A 17,841-nucleotide genomic window follows, 5' to 3' on the forward strand; every position below is an offset into this window, starting at 1 on the left:
TGTAAGAAGTACATATGTAATAGTTGTTCTGTTTTTTCTTTTTTTTTTAATGATTTTTATGTGCTGTAATAGAATGTACAGTCAACGTTTACTTTCTTTCAAGCAAATTCTGAGTGCAGTAGAACTTTGCAGAACTGAGCTTTGTTTTTAACGACTGTGATATTGCCCATGTCTACAGTGAAGGCCCTGGTTCTGCAAAGCCAGTGGACATAGGCCTGCTTTCACCGACTGACTCTCAGATAGTTTCCAGAGTGTTGAAATGCTCAGTTATTTTATGACCGATAATTAATGGCATGTGGAAGCAGCACACATATCTGTATTTCCACTGTGTCTTTTGAAATAGAGCATAGAGAGTACATCTGTGCTGGAAACAAGGGGCATCATGGCCAGTGGATGATGGTGTGATGGAAAGGAGGTCCTGATGGAACTGTTGACCAACCCTGTCGGAATCAAGGCCTCCCAGAGGACCACAGTTACTGTTAAAATGTTAACAGCTTGATGTTTTGCTTAATTAATGTTCATGTGCAATTTGTGGCCCATAGGCTCAATAGCACTGAGTTTGCTTAAAGGGTTTCTATCCCTGAGGCTGTCAACCAACCTAACTGACAGCTTTCCACTTTTGCAATATGTAGTTTCTGGTTAATGCTGAGATTCCAGCTGTGTCCCATCACATCTTACTACCTTTGGGTTGCTGCATTGGGTTCACAGTTAGAGGCATACACACAGATGTTCCCTAAAAGAAAGGAAGATGTTAGACTCTTCCCTCCTATGATCCTGCCAAACATTAGTTGCTGAGCATGGGGCTTGTGTGTGTGGTTGCCAGAGCTGCTCCTCCTCTTTTGTTCAGTATCGCTGACAATGCTGTCTCTCTCACCTGCTGAGCATGATGGGCTGTCTTCCCCTACAGGACCCACATCACTGCCTGCTTTCTCATATGGCTTTCAGTGACAGCTACGGCCCTTGGAACGAACCCTATGCTGTTCTGGCTTATATACTGTGAAAGGTGATCCATGAAATACTCAGATACAAGGGAGTGACCAGACCTCTAGGATTAGGAGTTTGTTAAGATGCAAAGTTGAGGCTCAAATTAAGATATTAGAGCAATTCTTATGCTTGGGATTGGAAATGAGCACCCAGGTTTTTTAATGGTAGGAGATCGTTGCAGAGAAGCTAAGTGTTAAATCTTGCATAGACTTCTAGCCAACCATTGTGAGCCAGTTTCACTTGGAACTTCGAATAATGCTAATGCTTTATGCCCAGCAATAAGCCTGGGGCTGTATCTGGATAGAGTTGATTGAGATCTGTTACGACAGCAAGAACATTGTGTCAGTGCACCTGCAATGATGGCTTTAATCTCTCTCAAGGGATGACACCAAGCCTGTTGGTAGACAGCTACAGCAGAATGTGACAGGTCTGAGTTCAAAAAAATTGCAGTTCTGCAACAGATATCCTATATGACCTTAAGCAAGCTTCTTGCTTGTCCTGTTACTTGGTTATGTATTGCTAGAAGCAAGAAAAAACTGTATCTCCTTGTATCTCTTTTATTTATATTGTAAGCTTTTTAGGATGGAACGCTCTTACTGTACCACCACATGGTGCATAACACAAAAGCTAACATAAATAAGAGATGTTCTTATTCCAGCTGAAGGGATAACAAAACCTTTAGAAAACTAGCTTGTTTAAATGAAGCTAAACAGCTTGGATTTGGTATGATAACTATTGATGTGGCAGCTATCCACCGCTACTGCTGCTCAAGGACAATCTTTTCTATCTGTAAGGAAACCATAAAAATACGAGGTTATTCGGAGCATTTTACAAAGCCTGCTTCTTGTATCATCAGCTATCTCTGCAGCCACTCTGTTCAGCATTCTTACCCTTTGTGCCTGCTCTGGAATAAACCACAGTGGAGAATAGAGACCACTTGCAGTAAATCTGACATCCCAAGAATCCCTGGCCCATCCCTTCCCTTCCTGTCTTTGGCTTGTTCCCTGTTAACATTTTAACATTTCTTTCTATTGAGAAAAGGAAAAACAATATTATTTTATGAACTGTTATCAGACATGTACACTTACTTTAAAGGCACGGTCCATTTTTACTGGATTTTTACTTATCATCGAAGCACATTTAGTTACTTTATCAGAATGCCCTTTAAAAACAAAGGATGTCATTATATCAAACCACAACTTAGAAACTCTGCACAAAAACTGTTCATCTCACAGGAGAAGCATTACCCAACTGCTGGCCATAAGTTAAGTAGCAATAATACAGTGTGCCTAAGACCTGTGACCTGGATTCAGCCTGCTTGTTCTCAGTGGAGATGCCCATAAGCTGAGTAGTAGATACTGTGGCTGAAAACATCTCTAACTTTCTGGGAAGTTTGGCTCATGTTAGTGCTGCTTGACCAATTAAATCCCTGATGCTGAAAAAAATATACTCCTTAGTTACGTTATCTGTCCCTTTAATGTCTTTTAAAGAGGAGAGCATGATTTGGTAGAGGAGCGAGAAGTTTAGCGGTCCAAAATTAAATAGAGGAGAACAAAACCTGGGAATCAGATTAGTTCAGTATCTGAACTCTCTTCAGCAAGTGTGTTAAAATACTTTCATAACACATTGCTCTAGGAAAACGTTTATAAAACTTGGTTGAATGGCAGTAGCAATTGTTGATTTTAGAATTGGAGCTGGATTTTTTTTAATTTTTGTTCTTCCCTCTCCACCCTGCTGAGGAGCAAGGGCTGAAGAACCCCATTAATTCCTCAGAGACCTTTTAAATTTGTGATCTGGTCAAGGAAGGATGAGGCATATACTCAGACATGTAACAATACAAAACCCTTAAGTTGATAGCAAACCTTTCATTTTACTGACTCTAAGATAGAAGAGCAAATAGCGATTTCTCCTAGTTGGAAATTTACACTTCAAGCCATGCGAGTAGGCAGGTTGCAAGTTTCTTTGCCATAAGGTTTCTTTTTCAGGAACAGGGAGTGGAAAAGAATCCTGGTCATTATTTATTCATTTAAGAGGAAGGATGAATAAAGAGCAAGATGCCTGTGTATAAATTTGAAATTCTTGTGTCTCACAATTTTAATCCTTTGTCACAACTTCGTGGAAAAGCTTCATGCTGCAACGTTGAGTTTCCCAATTAAATTTAATTGTAAGGTTTGAATTATGAAAAATCTGTGTATGAAGAGTTGCACGTAATCACTGAGAGCATGTAAAATGTGCCAAGCTCAGTGGGATTTCAGTGCTCACCTAAGTGAGCATTGAAATATAACTTGGAGTCAGTGGTTTACAGGCTGGTTCGACAACTGCTACCCTCAGTGCTCAATGCATGTGCAACTGTTCTGCCGTAGTGTGTGCTCTTAAGAGAGCCACCGGTGTGGTATTTTCATTGGTAACTTGCTGCTGCCATTCCGTTAATTGCTATTCTCTTAGGATTTATGTTTGCATGTAGTAGTGGGGCTTGAGCAACCTAGTCGTGCTGTGGAAATGCAAAGTTGCTGCTGTGCTTAGCACATCTTACTTGAATGGATGAGAGAATCTAGGACTCGAAGATGAATTCTGCTTACCAGAATTCTGCTTACCAGAATTGCTGCTGACTTGGTGATCCAGCTGACTCTTTGAATTTCTTGTGGAATGGCTTCATGTGTTCTAAGAATAAAAAATGAGAGAGAGTTATGTGTTTACACAACTTGATGAAACATTAGTAAAACATTAAAGGGATGTTGAAATTGAAAGTTAAAGTTACACTTGAAAGAAGTCCAGCTGTGCTAAAATAAGAAAAGCACAACCGAGGCCCAAATGATCTCTTTAGTTCTGCCCTGAAATTATGTATTAATCTTTTATGCCCTTATAATATTTTTCAATATATTTCCATTTATTTTCAAGACCCGTGGCTGTGCGCTTGACATTACAAATTTGAGAAAGCCAGCAAATGAGTGGGATTCTGATTTTGAGCCCTTAAATGTGAGAAAGCTTTCCAAATGTTTAGGAGAAGAAGGTGGTCTGTGTCTTGAGGAAATGACCTGTATGTATGAGGAAGGTGGGATGCTTGTATCTGAAATTCAATGGGAAGACGAGGAAGGATTTTTAACCTGCAAGCAAAGTCCAGCTCCAATCAGTAGTATCATATTGTTGATATATTTTTAAGGCTAATGTGAGGATTGCATCCTTCACGAAAGAGAATGTATGTCAGAAAGACTTTTAGCTCCTTCTATTAAAAATATGTGCCTGTAAAAACATCAAGGATAATGGGGAATTGTGCTGACACCGTGTCTGTGTGCATCTGTGGAAAAACCAGGGTGTGTGTGCTGCAGAAGCTACATTGCATAAACTAGGGTGAAATGAAATGGAAAAGAGGAAAAATGGGCAATTGAGTAATGACTACATCAAGTTGTGCCGATAATTCTTAATTTACAGAGCCTTAGTATCTCTTCTTGTTATGTTATCTCCTGCCTACCATTAGCTGCTCGCCTCCTCTATCTCCTCAGAGCCACAGGCTGCAGCTGTCCCAGTGTTGCCAGCATATTGGGTTGGAGCATCCTTTGTCACCACCACAGGGAAAAAACAGTAGTGTGAAGTATGAAGAAACATCTAGAAAGTCCTGTTAAGACACTCACATTCTTGACACATGTAAGAAAAACTGAGGATGCTTGAAGAAATATTTACTTGTGCTAAACGCTCATCAGATGCTTAAGAGCCATAGAATAGGGGTGGCGACAGGTATTTTGATGCTGAGATTGCCTGCTTTGGGCACTGACTTCAGGGAGGCATCTGCAACTCTGACAAAATGCTGCAAGGTGCTGAGCACTGCTGTGGAGCAGGCAGAGAGATGCGACCATCAGTAGCTCTCAGGTTTGTCCTGCTGCCATACTATGGGGCATCTGCATGCCACGTGCTACCCTGCTCATGTTGCCTAGCTGTCACAGCCAGTTAGAGTGACACAAAAAGCATGCTGTTTGCTTGCTTCTGCACAATTTTTATTTGACTGTTTTGTAGAGTTGGGAGGGGGGGGGGGTTATTTTTTGGCATGCAGCAGCTGAGAGCAGAGTGCCTGCAGCTCAGCTGTGGTTTGAAAGGAAGCATGCTGGAAGGCTGAGAAGCACAAGTGCAGCCTTTGGAATGTCGACACAGCAGTAAAAGGGCAGTGGTCCTCTGTGCAGAGGGCAGTGAGCTGAGCTGCTTGCTGTCTGAATCTGTGGCCCTGGGTAAATCAGGCCTGGTATCTGCAGATAACTTGGCATTTTTCTCATTTCAAAACAAAAGCAAATGCTGTATACTGAGATGTTATGAGTTGGATGGTGGGTTGTGTGAGAGACAAAGGTCAGCCTCGGTTGAGCATCTTGCTTTCTGATCTCTTAGTTGGTGGTGGCCATAACACCGAGATCTGCAGCATAGATGTGAGGAAGAGGCTGCCTCCTTGACCTGCTAGGGAGCTGCACTGCTGGGGACTGGAAAGACCCTGTAAGCTTGAGCTTAACTCACAGTGCTGCTTGCCTCTCGAGGGCTAAACCTCCACAGTTAATTCTGTCCATCCTAGTCTAGCTAGTGGTGTAGTAGCTATGAAACAGCAATAAAACTGCAGGGAAGCAAAATATGTTGGGCACGGCACTGACACTATTGTATACAATACCAGGAAACTTCATTTAGAATCTTACATACTTCTTTTAATAACTATGTTAAAGTTGAATTCAAGCTAGAACAGATGTATGGAAAGTTTAGCAAGGATATTAAAAGATTGTGAAGCCTATCTTATGGGAAGGGACACCAAGAGATTGGCTTGTTTAGTTTAGCAAAATAAAGCTGAGAGAGGACTTGACAGCACTCTATAAATACATCCAGGGCTAAATGCCAGAGAGGGGGAAAAAGCTGTTTAAGCCCAAGAGCAATATTTGCATAAGAACAAGTGGGCATAAACTTGGCGCTGAATAGGTTCAAAAGTGAGCGATAGAAACCTCCTGATTTCCAGTATAGTGAAATCCTGAGAATGCAGTCCAGTAGGACAGTACTTTTTGTGGACCAGGAGAGGGACTGTGCTGCATGGTGCCAGTGCCCACAGAGCCCCAGGAGGAATGGCTGTGGCTTCCTTCTGGTCCTTCGTGTTGGTGGAGAGAAGGTCCTGCAGCTGGTGGTGGTCTCCAGCCCTGAGAAGAGCCTTCTGCTGAAAATGAAGACACTAGTGTTAAATTATGGCCAGGTTAATAATGTCCTTGAAGGATCTGGGGAAGTTTCCAGCAGTCCTTGTGCCTGTGTATATAATCGTGTCGATGGCCATAATGCCTAACTGGCATATCTCTGGGGCTTTAGTATCAGTAAGGTTTATCCGGTGAGAAAGGGATACAAAACTGGACTTGTAATAGTGCAGTCTGAAGGAAGAAAAGCAGCTCTCCTGACTGGAAAAGTCAGAAGTATCTCAAAAGTAGAGTACTGAGAAAAAGGACTTTTCAGAACTTTAAATGGTTTCTTGCTGCTGCTAAAAATTCATACAACCTTTAAATTTGATGTTCATGATTACACATTTCCTTCTGTACTGTAGCTAGAATAGCACTATGATGCACATTTGACAGGTAAAGGAACGGAAACATCGAGGGTTTGGAGATCTGTAGGCTGGCACGATGATGCCAGGACTCCAGGCTCACAGTTTTCAGCCTGGCATTCTGCCTGTCACACCCGCTATATTCTGTTACATATTTTCTGCACCTTTGGCCATTTGAGCTGCAACTTTCAAGGTATGCTCCTCTATTTATCAGTGATATTTTAGGATCTCTTCTCTGAGACTTAACAAATATGTACGTGCAGACTTGGTTTTGGACTTCTTCACTGCAAGAATGAGCTGAGGAGAAAAAGCTGAAGGAGGCACAGAAATAGCCTCCGGGAAGCAGATTGACACGCTGTACTTTGGTAGCTTTGATTTGAGTCAGCTGTAACTCGCTGTATGCTCTGTGCTCAAAGGTACCTTCTGTTCTGAGCATTAAACTGCAAAAAGCATAGCTAAACACAACCTTAAAAAGAGATGACGGTGGTACCAGGGCAGTGATTTGTCAATTATAGTCATTTTCTGTGCTTTTTGATTACTTTTCCCTAAATGTTCTCCTAACCTGAAACCTGGGAAAAGGCAGGGCACGTTTCCTTGTGTTGCTACTGTTTTGCAAACAGAAAAGCAACTGCACTGATGGACAGCAGTGAGAAAAATGTGTGTGGCACTTCTACTGCTGCTCCAGAAAGCACTGTTCTGACAGCATGAAAAACTTCTGCTACTGACCTCCATCATTAACCTCCCTCCTCGCTTGGTCCCCCACAGCCCGTTGTTAATGAAAAGAAGTAAGGTTTTAAAGCTCTTCACAGTTTGGGCTGAGTTCTACTTTATGTTGTGATTAAGAAGAGAAAGAACTGAAAAAGTCTTTTTTACTATTTTTAAATGAAAATTGCTACTGGGGAAAAGTATGATTACTTTAATATTTCTGAAAAAACACTGTCTGATACTTTGGTTTAAGTATGACTATTTAAAAAAGAAAATCGACACGAACTTCTGGAATATCAAAACAGAACAGAAAGCTCCAAGCAAAATGAGATTACACTGGGGGAGGATCAAACTCATTTGAATTTTGGTAGCAACTTTTAATTTATTTATCCCAATAGGTATTAATGTCTATTATTTGTCCATTAGTGCTGCTTGCTGACTACAGTTTCTCTTTCAGAGCAAGCCATTTTCCTCCTTGGCACTTCAGGTAATTTGGGAATATATTTATCTCTGCATTTACATTACAGCTGATTCCCTGCTTTCTTGGCAGTATCTCTTTAAGTCGTATTTTAGCTGTACTGTACTTGGGGGGTGGAGGGAGTTTGTTTATGATTTTAGGAGAAAGCTATTTTGGCTTATACTCTCTTTTCTTCCAGAAAAGATATATATATGTATGTGTGTGTATATGTATATAAAAGAAAAGAAAATGAAATAATTTCTGGATTAGCAGATGGCAAATACTTAGCAGCCTATGTGAACTTATTTTTTGTATTAGTCCAGTTTCGGGCAGAATCAGAATCAAGTGCCATCTACTTTGGGAAGCATCTGAAGTCAGGAATAAGGTAAATTTTGGAGGGGTTATTCTGAGGATGCCCACACCTTCATCACCCCCATTTTCCAATTCTGTAAGTAAACAGAAGCCAGCAGTCTCCAGGTCTGTCAACGCAGCACTCTTCACAGGCCTTGAAATTAATCTTAAATAAAAATAAAAAGCTACTATGTAGGCACAACAAAATTTACTATAAATGAGTCTTAAGTACATAGTTACATGTCAGACCCAAATGGCTCCAAAAGAGTTGCTCCGGGCTATTGTGTAAGCAATACTCCTTTGAGAAATGTATAAATACATGTAATTCAGTACATAATACACATGTTAAAAAACTACCTAATTACATATTTTCCCAGGAGAATGAAAAGGCTCCAAAAGAGCTACTCCAGCCTCTCCACTACACAATATGTGTTTTATAACCTTTCATGAATCTCTTCCATTCTTTTTCCTTTAGGAGGGGGAAAAAAAAAAAACAGTAAGGAAATTAAATACAGAACACCTACTGTACATTTAATTTAGAGGACAAAACGCAATGTTGAAATAACATTAAAGGTGTGACGCAAACCAAGGAAAGCCAGGAAATTGAGTGTAAAGGCTGTTTCTCCATCCTTAGCTCACGTCATTTGCCTTATGTTTTAGTCCATTGTTATGTGGTGCAGATTTTAAATTCCATGAGTTAAAATAGGGCTGTGGCCTATCTACATGCATGCAGGTACTTATATAGGCAGTGCTGCTGAGATACCTGACTAATTCCTGTGTCATTATTTACAGGAGTACATATGAGGGCTGCTCTGTAAGCAATGCCTCCTATTTTATTATGGTGACCCACAACATCAGAGGCAGATGTTGGTGGCATATCAGCAGGGCTTGAATCTTCCCACCAATATTTCCATTACATTTTATTGCTGTGTGAGAGATGGCAGCAGAGGGGCGGTCTGCCCAAATGTTGTCTGACATGGAAGTGTGTATGAAGCAAAAGATCACTTCTTCCATGCAGAAACAATGGCAGCCATTCGCATTCATTGACACTTACTGAATGTTTATGGAGACCAAACAGTGGATGAGATCACAGTGAGTTGGTGGGCAGTGCATTTCAGCAGTGGTGACACCTCCACTGGTGCAAATTTTTGCAAACACAGCATGTAGGCCCTTGTTCATCGCTGGTGAGAATGCAGAGCTAATTGTGGTGACTGTGTTGGAAAATACTGTTTAGTAGCTGAGAATTTGCTTTATCAAATAGTGTTATTGTGTTCTGTTGTTGTTTCCACGGAAATAAATTAGGAGACATTACTTTCAGAGCAACCTACTTATTTACTTCATCTATGTAAGATTTGTGAGTGCCATTTGTAAAAATGATAAATTGTAATGTAGGATAGCTCAAGCTGGCCCAGGTAGAAAGATAGGAATGCAGAAGAAAAATCAGTTTTCATTCGTAATAAAATATTCAGTATATTTTTCTTTATTCAATAGATAATTCTTCTTCACTGGACTGGAACCGAAGCCTTTCAGAAACAGCTTTTACTCCCAGTGACAAGACAGAAATCTCCTGCTCTAGAAGCACCAAAGACTGTTGTGTTCATCTGGGATGCCGGCCACTCAATGAATTTCTCTTTAGCAAAGCAGAGAGTTTCCCAGAAGAGAAATTCTGAGAATCTTGCTTGAGAATGTCCAAGTGGTCAGAATAACTACCTGGCACGTGAAGCCTGTTGTTATATCTCTGGTCTGAATGAGGAAACCCCCACTTAGGCCAGGTCCTGTGTATCCTCCTGAGGTGCTCCCCTGTGTGAGAATCTGTAGAGTGAGCCTCTGGTCATACCAAAACTGTTGTTCTTCTATGTGTTTTTGTAAGGGGACAATTCAACAAACTGGTAATGCTTGTGAATGCCTCTTTTACACAAATGACCTCTGCCATCTCTACATTTTTCTCAGGTTTTCTACCGTATTACTGTAGTAGTGTTATACACAAAGCTACAGAAAATGTTATCTTCGATGCTTCTGTTTTTTAAGTAAAACTTTTAAGAGTTTCTCCACTGTTTTTTTTTTTTTTTTCCTTGTGGATCAGATAATGGAACTGCCTTTTTGTTCAGGACATTGTGTTTGCTTGAATGAGAAGATACGGTGACCAGAAAAAGGAAATTTTACCTCTTAGGGATCATAAAACTGCATGGGCTCTCTGGGAAACAAGCTGCTGTGTTAGAAAAGCAGTGCAGAAGGTGAGGTAGAAAAACACTTTTAAAAGAGCCAAAAAAACCCAACCCAACTCTCTGCTGATCTTATAGAGAAAGAAGGAAAGTATCCTTTGCGAAACATAGCAGCATAAAGAGAAAACATGGTGATAGGTAAGTTTGGGTGGTGCTTGCCACTCTGAAGTAACTTCTTGCCAACAGTCTCTTAACCTGTGATATCCATAACCCTAAGGCCACTGAATGGGACCTGAGCAGCTCCTTGAGCTGCCTGTCATCCTAGTGATGATGATGTGTAGGGGAAAAGCATTTGGTGTGATCTTCCCAACTAAGGTCTTGCTCCTAGTGTGAAGGTTCTTCAGATCTGAATCTAAGCACTGGAAGAGTCTAGATCCCAGGGAATGTTACAGTCTGTAACTGCCTATACCAAATATACCAGGTGAGTTTAAGGCTTGGGCTTTGCCTGGCTCTGAGTTTTTAATAATAAATTTATGTGCAAGTGAAAACTAGATACTATCTTGGCAGCGGGCAATTTATAACCATAAGATTTTACTTTCATTTCCATAGCAACGGTCTAGGATGCACCTATATATGTATATGAATTGGATTCTGATTTTAGCTCTGCCTATTGAGCCCCAGAATGTCCCATTCACTGGCACCAGCATCCTCATTCCATTGATGGACTGGCTAGCAGAAATCTTCATTTGCCTTCCCAACTCCTTATAACATGAAAAAGAACATTGTAAGAATAAAGAAATCAGATTTTAGACCTGAAATTATACTAAGAGTGTAAAATTAGATGTTCAGGGATATAAGCACATCAGGATGTTGCCACTGGCTGAGTTAGTGTCTGAATTTATAGCACACTGGTGAATCCTTGCTTAATGCTGGTGTGCTATCTTTTCTGCACAGAGAATATTATGCATTTTACTTGCTATTCAGTAAAAAGTGCAGACAACCCTAAAGGTTTCGGTAGGATAGACCAAATTCATAAATGGGTACACAAGAATAATATTTACCTCACACTATGTAACGTTGTTCTACATTTTAGGGCTAAATCGATAACCTCTGAAATCTCGACTCCTATGATAGAAGGCAGGAATTCATGTTCAATTGGGAGTGTATCTGCTGAGAATCAGTGTGCCACTTTTATACTGACTGATCAGAAAAGAACTGCACTTGCAAAAGTCATGTTTTGCTTGTAGGACTGGTAACCAAGTCTTGCAAGACTGCCTTCTGAGAAAAAAGCTCAGTTTTCATTGGGCTAGAGAAGAGGGAAAAAAGTTTGGTGGTCTCCAGCACGGATCATGAAGGTCCAGGTCATTGCATGCCCCCCAGTTTCCTGTGTGATGGCCACTGTGTCAAACTCCTTCAGTGTAAGCCAGTGAAGAGTGCAGAGCTAAATGCATCAAGGTGTTCAGCCTGTGAGGGAGTGCAGACATGAGTACTGGTGGTAAGCTGTACAACAGGATGAAAAATGAATGCAATGATTTCTTTGGACACAAGGTTGGACCCAAGCAAATAGAACAAGACAGACATTATGCAGAAGAAGAGCACCTCCTTGTGTGCTTATTGAGGTCGAATAATGACAGTCAGGATGCCAGCACCTACAGCTATTTATATATTTTTATTTGAGTGCAATAATGAGATGTGTTGCTTCTGATGCTGCTACAGACCATGGAACAGCACCTTTTGTCAAATGGCTTGCTCTCTTAGAGAGAAAAACCTAATTCATAACTTACGGATCTCGAGTGGCTTAAAGAGAGCAGTGTGGAAGGTGAATTTAGTCAAGTCACTCATATAAATAATCAAAGCAGCAACATTGTTACGAAACATGATTGGGAACCCCCAGGTTTCTTTGATGTCTCCATATGTTACAGGAACAAGGGAGCATGTTTATTTGCAAAGAATTAGGCATTCTCTGCATTTTTTAGGTTTTATTTTCCATCTTGCTGTCAAGCTTTCTTCACAGTTCCTCAGCATTTCTTCCGCTGGCCCATTTTAATTTCACAGTTTAGATAACAGGGCTAGAAGCTAGAGAAATTGCTACTCAAGTTCTTTCATTTTTAAGATACTCAAGAGTAGCTTTGAAAGGGCAGAATCCTTCAAACTGTACCATCTGATAGGTGTCTAGCTGGCTTGAGCCACCTCTAAAGTATTAACTGTGCCCTGTGCAAACATTTGTCGCCATGTCAAACCCTTCTAAATATCTTATTCCCTCCTTTATCTTTCTTAGATTATCACCTTGCACCATTCTTGGCTGCAATAGCTTAGGTTTAGAAGGGAGCAGAAGGCTTTTTCCAGCCCACTTGTGTTTTCCTTGCTTGGCTCACGTGCCCTGTTCCTGCTCTCCTGACATTCCTGGGTCTCTATGGAGGATTGCTCTTGGGGTTCCTCTGGAGTGAGCCAGCAGGGGAATGGGACAGCTTCTCACCTGGAATAAAGTAGTGCTGTAGCATTTGTGGTCAGTAACCATAGCTGAACCGCACAGCTTTATTTTGGCAGAAGATTGAGTCTTCTCCAACACAGTAAAACTCATGCACCTCTTTGAATCCAAATGCATGTTAGCCTTGCAGTTTAAATTTTTCTTTTTGCAGTGAGAGCTCAAATTTTTGCTAAGAGGAATTCAGAACTGTCCTACCCTGCACATACCTTTGAGTGAGTGTGATATCGTGTACCAAAACTCAGAAGAGTTTACAAAAAATGTTTACTGTAACTTTAGTTCCCCATTAGATTCAGTCATGCAATGGCTATTTTTTTTTCCATCCCTTTAAAAGCATTCTTCCTCCTGACTGCATTCCAAAGTAGGTGTGAGATAACTCACTAAATCACCATCTAATTTATAACTTTGACAGTCATTCTGTGAGTCATGGCTTTATTATTACAGAAATGCAACCCACAAACATTTTTTTCCTTAAAGCTTCAGTTTGTTTGGTCCCAAAGAAAGCTTTGATGCCATGTTACCCAACAGACACTCAAGGACCATGATTCCACCCAGGGCTTCATCTCATGGACTCTATGCCTGACTTTTTTTAAAATTATTGTTTATTTATTTTTATTTGTCTCCTTTTCCTTATATTGCTTCATCTTCCCCTTTCCCTTTTGTGTTGATGTAGCTTTTGTGTGTGCTGTTCTGTTGCTTGCAGCCCAAGCTTTTAGGGTCACGTTGGAACTGAAGTGTCTCAACCCTATCCCCAAGCTGTACTTTTTCTTTTAAACCACTGTTCATGCAGTATTCCATAGAGTTAAATGGCATGAGCATGACTACTAAGAGCCCATTAGAAATTGCTACCTCCTCCTTTCTTCCTCCAGTCAAAAACAATGGTATTTGTAACCGGAGACAGCCTTATGCAACACACAAACATCTCAAGTATGGTAAATGATTTCCAATTGTTCCATGTGTCTAAGTAATTCCTGGTCCCCCACTTCCGATATCTTTTGCAATTTTTATTAAAACAATTGCTTACTTTTTTTCTACTAGTGCCTGGATGTTTTTATGTGAACTGCGGATGCTTTTTCTATCCTGAAATTTTTGCAGCCTTGTTAATGATTTACATGTAAGAATACATACTAAAATTGGGGATGGGACATACCCCAAAGAGAAAAGTGTATTTGTTCTATACAATCAGCAAAACTGGGTGAGTTGTTGCATGGCAACAGCTTTCTGATCTTCAATAGTTTTTGGTTAGTGAAAACCTTTGAGCTTTGTTGAGCAAGTATGAGTCATGCCATTGAGGTATCATTTTTAAGACCTTGGCTGAATGTTTGCAGTCTGCCTGGAAGACTCTGGAGGATCTCTGACGGGTCAGCTCCCATTGCAGGCTTAGGTCTGAACCCATGAACTGAATTGATAAGTAACACTGAAGTCCTTGCTGTATCTGAGGCACCTGGAAGCAGTGCGTTTTTTTTTTAATAGGTCTTCACATCTCCTTGTTCAGTATTTAAAAAAAAACAGAAGCAACTACAATCACTATTCATTCTTAAGATTGTTAGACCATATATGCATGCTCTCATTCTCAATAGAAATTTGATGCATGTCAATGCCACATCTTTCTCCTGATTTTTCATCTCACACCACGTATTGCTTTTTTTTCTTTGAGTTGTCCACTGCAGTTTAGAAAAGGTGTATCAGAAATCTTGTAAGGGTAGGCTCTTTTTCTTTCCAATATAAGATGAGATAGTTCTTTGGAGACTTGTGCCCTTACTCAGGCACCTGACCTGAACTGCTTTTGAATAATTCATGGCTCTACCCAACAGTGTGATGGCAGTATCACTTTGATATGTTTCAGCATCATGTGCTAAGCTCCATATTTTACTGCTTGTGGTTAACCCAATTGTTCCACGTGCCGAGCAGTTGTCATCAATCTTTCTGTCACAATCTGCGTCTGTCAAAGTTTGGCCTTCAGAAATGTCTGGAAGGAAAATGGCAGTGGTCACAGTGTGGAAAGGCAGGAAAAATAAAAGCCCTGTTGAATGCATGGGTGCTGCAGAATGTATAGCTAGTGCATATGGAACAGAGGGGAAATCTGACTCTGGTAGCCTGAATAGTATTGCTGGAAGAGAATTTGCAGCCTATGCTTGCTGAGGAAAGTGAACAAAATAGGCAACACTCAAATGTATAGAAAAAAGCTTTTTGACTGTTGAGAAGTCTCATTTTGGAAACCATTGACTATTACATAAGAGGTACCATCCCTGCCATTATTCTGCCAAAAAAATTATTCAAGCAAAAGTTTACATGAAGGAGTCTGTAAAGCAGAGGAAGGAAAACCTTCAGGAACAGAATTATCTTTTATGGCCCAAATAGGTGTTGGTGATGAATTCCTCTGGCTGCCTCATTGATAAGATACTGAAAAGCCAGGGCATTTTGTGAAGAAATGTCAGCATGATGAGTGAAAACACGTCACCAAGTCTGCAGATCCTGAAATGAGAAAATGCCAAAAGAAACATGCAGGTTTTATTTCCTCAGCTGTTATCATGAGAGATCACAATCCTGTTGAGCAGAAAAGCAATGCTGCTTTTTAAAACAAGCCACAAATTAAGTGATCAGAGACAAGAGGTTTGAGTTGATGTGTTGGTTTTTTTTTGCCTTTCTAAAGTGACTAATTGACCCTTGGCATTATACACCTTTGGGAATCTGGTGTGATGCACATACATGGAGTCTGATTTTTTTCAGAAGGTGTTGAGCACTTCCCCCTCTTCCACTGAAGCCATACTTCAGGTTGTGTAAAAGCAACAGAAGGTCTGTGGGGATTTCCTCTGAAGCTAGTATGCAAACAGCAGTCGGAAGACTCCAACTCTTAAAAGTATAGAGAACCTTAAATAGATGGGCTGGGATAACTGGGAGGGAAAGAGACATCTGTTGAGCTGTTGAAAAGACATATGCTCCTAGCACTTCCTTTGTCATGCATTTTGGAAATCTTTTCTCTCTGAGTTTATTGCTAATATTTAATTTAAAACCAGATTTGGATTGTTGACAAAATTATGACTTGTAAACGGACACTTCTCCCCTACCCCCCCTTCCCACTCCCCCCAGCCCAACCTGAACAGTGCTTCCTCCTCCTGCTGCTCCCAGCACACGCACCATGGCCTCCCAGCCATGGTTTGGGAGAAGCAGAAGCCTCACCCAGGCCTTGGCCTTGCCTGGCAGGGTCATGCAAGCCAGTTGGTGGGAGATGGTGGCCTGAAAGCTGGTAGCTCTACTGGTGCTCCTACTGCTGCCCTCCAGGCTGGTGATCACGTTTGCAATGAATGGAAAACGTGACTTTATTTGTGTGTGTGTGTGTGTGTTTGTGTTTGAGCACTTAATGACATTTCAAGGCATCCGACAAAAGTCTAATTCCTTGGATTGGTTTCGTCAAATAATAAAATGACTTGACATAAGTGTAATTGAAAGCAGATGTGGAAATATGGAATTTTAGCAGTCACTCTGCCCCCCCCTTCCCCCTTTTTCTCTTAGCTTTCATTCATGCCAGAAATATTTTCATTTTTGTTTCCTACTTCCTCTCCACAGAACAAAGCCTAGGGAGGATGAGTTCTGGGGCAGCGAACCAAAGGGTATTCATTTCACATTTTCTCATCTCCTTGTGAAGTTTCCACCTTTTCTGAGTTCATTTTCCATTATGAAGGATTTTCAGCTACATCTCCTCCTTTCCACTATTTTTGAACTCATCCTCTAGATGAACTTTGTTATATAATCGTTTCTGTCTACGGTGGCTGTTTACAGCTATTGTGTGAATCTGAAGCTGTAGGTTACACGCTGGGCTCTGTGGAGCAGACGTTAGGTTTTTGTCTTTTCCCTTTGGTTGGATTGAATAAGTGTTAAACAGAAGAAATAGTAAAGATGCAGGCTTGAACACGTATGTGAACATAACTGTGGACAAAAGGCTGAAGGGCTGTTTCCCAGAGTTTCATTCTGTAAAATATGATGTCTCTACAGGCTGAAGGGAATAGGCTAAAAACAGCTGATAATATTTTTGCTATTATCACTGGTACTTAAATGGCAGAGATGAGTTTTTCAGTGGAACAACCCTTCCCAATATGTCCAATCAGGGGAACTGGAAAAATTAAGGGCTCAGACTCGCAACAATGATAAGTTAACAAGTCTTAATTAAAAAAAAAAAAGCAACAAAACTATTATCTTCTTTGATATTATCTGCATTGTCTTTTGTTAAAGAGTGTTGTGTGTTTTTAAAAGAGTCAGGTACTCTGTTCCCATTCCAGTGGGATTCAAATATAGTATCCTGTCAAAATCCCAGCCTAAGACTTTAGCTGAGGTCTTTCAGCCCCAAGAAGTTTGTCTGTTTTTGCCATGATTTCCAAGCCTTTTGACCATTACAAAGATATTTAAGGAAGCTCTGGAAATCTCTGTTGTTTATGGTTCCATAATTTAATGAAGAAGAGGAGTGCCTTACTGCCACTGCTAATGCAGAAGGTGCAAGCACACAAGGTATTGCTGTCTGAGCTTGTCCTTTCTCACAATCCAGTCAATCCCAGACGAGTCTTGAATCAACCAGAAATGAGGGTTCACTCTTTCAGCTGCTGATGATACCACTGATTCCCTACTACAGCACGTTTGGCTTCAGCTCTGAGAGGGCTGGGCTATGTGTTAAGATGGACTCCAGTCTGGTTTTTTTATTCTAGATAATAGTTCTATGGTTTCTTCCTCCAGCTGCAGGCACCAGATAATTCAAAGGTCTTTAGAAATCAGACCCCATTTTTGAGTTGTGTCAGTAATACAATGGTCTATTTAAAAGCAGTATACGTGTGCGAGGCAGTGTAGTCTCCATAGAGAGCTGGAAGCAAAAGCATGCTTGGTAAATGTAACCTGGTGCTCAGTTGAGTGTATTCATTTCAGGAAAGGAGGTATTTCAATGAATATCTTGCATATCTTAAAAGAACAACATGATTCTATGCTAAGTGTTCACTATTTTGTTTTTAATTAGTAGTAGTATCCTCTTAGAATAGAAATAAAAATTTCTGACCTACTGGATTTATTGCTGTCAATTCAGATAGGTTGCATACTGTCCTTTCTGGAGCCAGTAGTGCTAAACAGGAAGATCTTATTCATATTTCTTCAGGATATTGTAAACAGATAT

General features: G+C 40.6%; 1 protein-coding gene across 2 annotated transcripts in view; it reads left to right on the plus strand.

The window, feature by feature from the left end:
* SUGCT (succinyl-CoA:glutarate-CoA transferase) overlaps positions 1-15,569 on the plus strand; it is a 358,596-nt gene extending 343,027 nt beyond the window's left edge. Inside the window, exons 14-16 of one of the 2 annotated variants that reach the window (XM_019616695.2) lie at positions 7,692-7,721; positions 8,010-8,076; positions 9,534-9,602. In XM_019616695.2, the coding sequence (XP_019472240.1) occupies positions 7,692-7,721; positions 8,010-8,076; positions 9,534-9,537 (101 nt within the window). In that variant the 3' untranslated portion in view covers positions 9,538-9,602. Of the gene's footprint in view, positions 1-7,691; positions 7,722-8,009; positions 8,077-9,533 lie in introns of both variants that reach the window. The other variant, XM_031554006.1, reaches the window with a different exon arrangement.
* Positions 15,570-17,841: the final 2,272 nt, after the last annotated feature.

The sequence above is a fragment of the Meleagris gallopavo genome, chromosome 6, assembly GCF_000146605.3.
Source record: "Meleagris gallopavo isolate NT-WF06-2002-E0010 breed Aviagen turkey brand Nicholas breeding stock chromosome 6, Turkey_5.1, whole genome shotgun sequence".
NCBI classification, from domain to species: domain Eukaryota; kingdom Metazoa; phylum Chordata; class Aves; order Galliformes; family Phasianidae; genus Meleagris; species Meleagris gallopavo.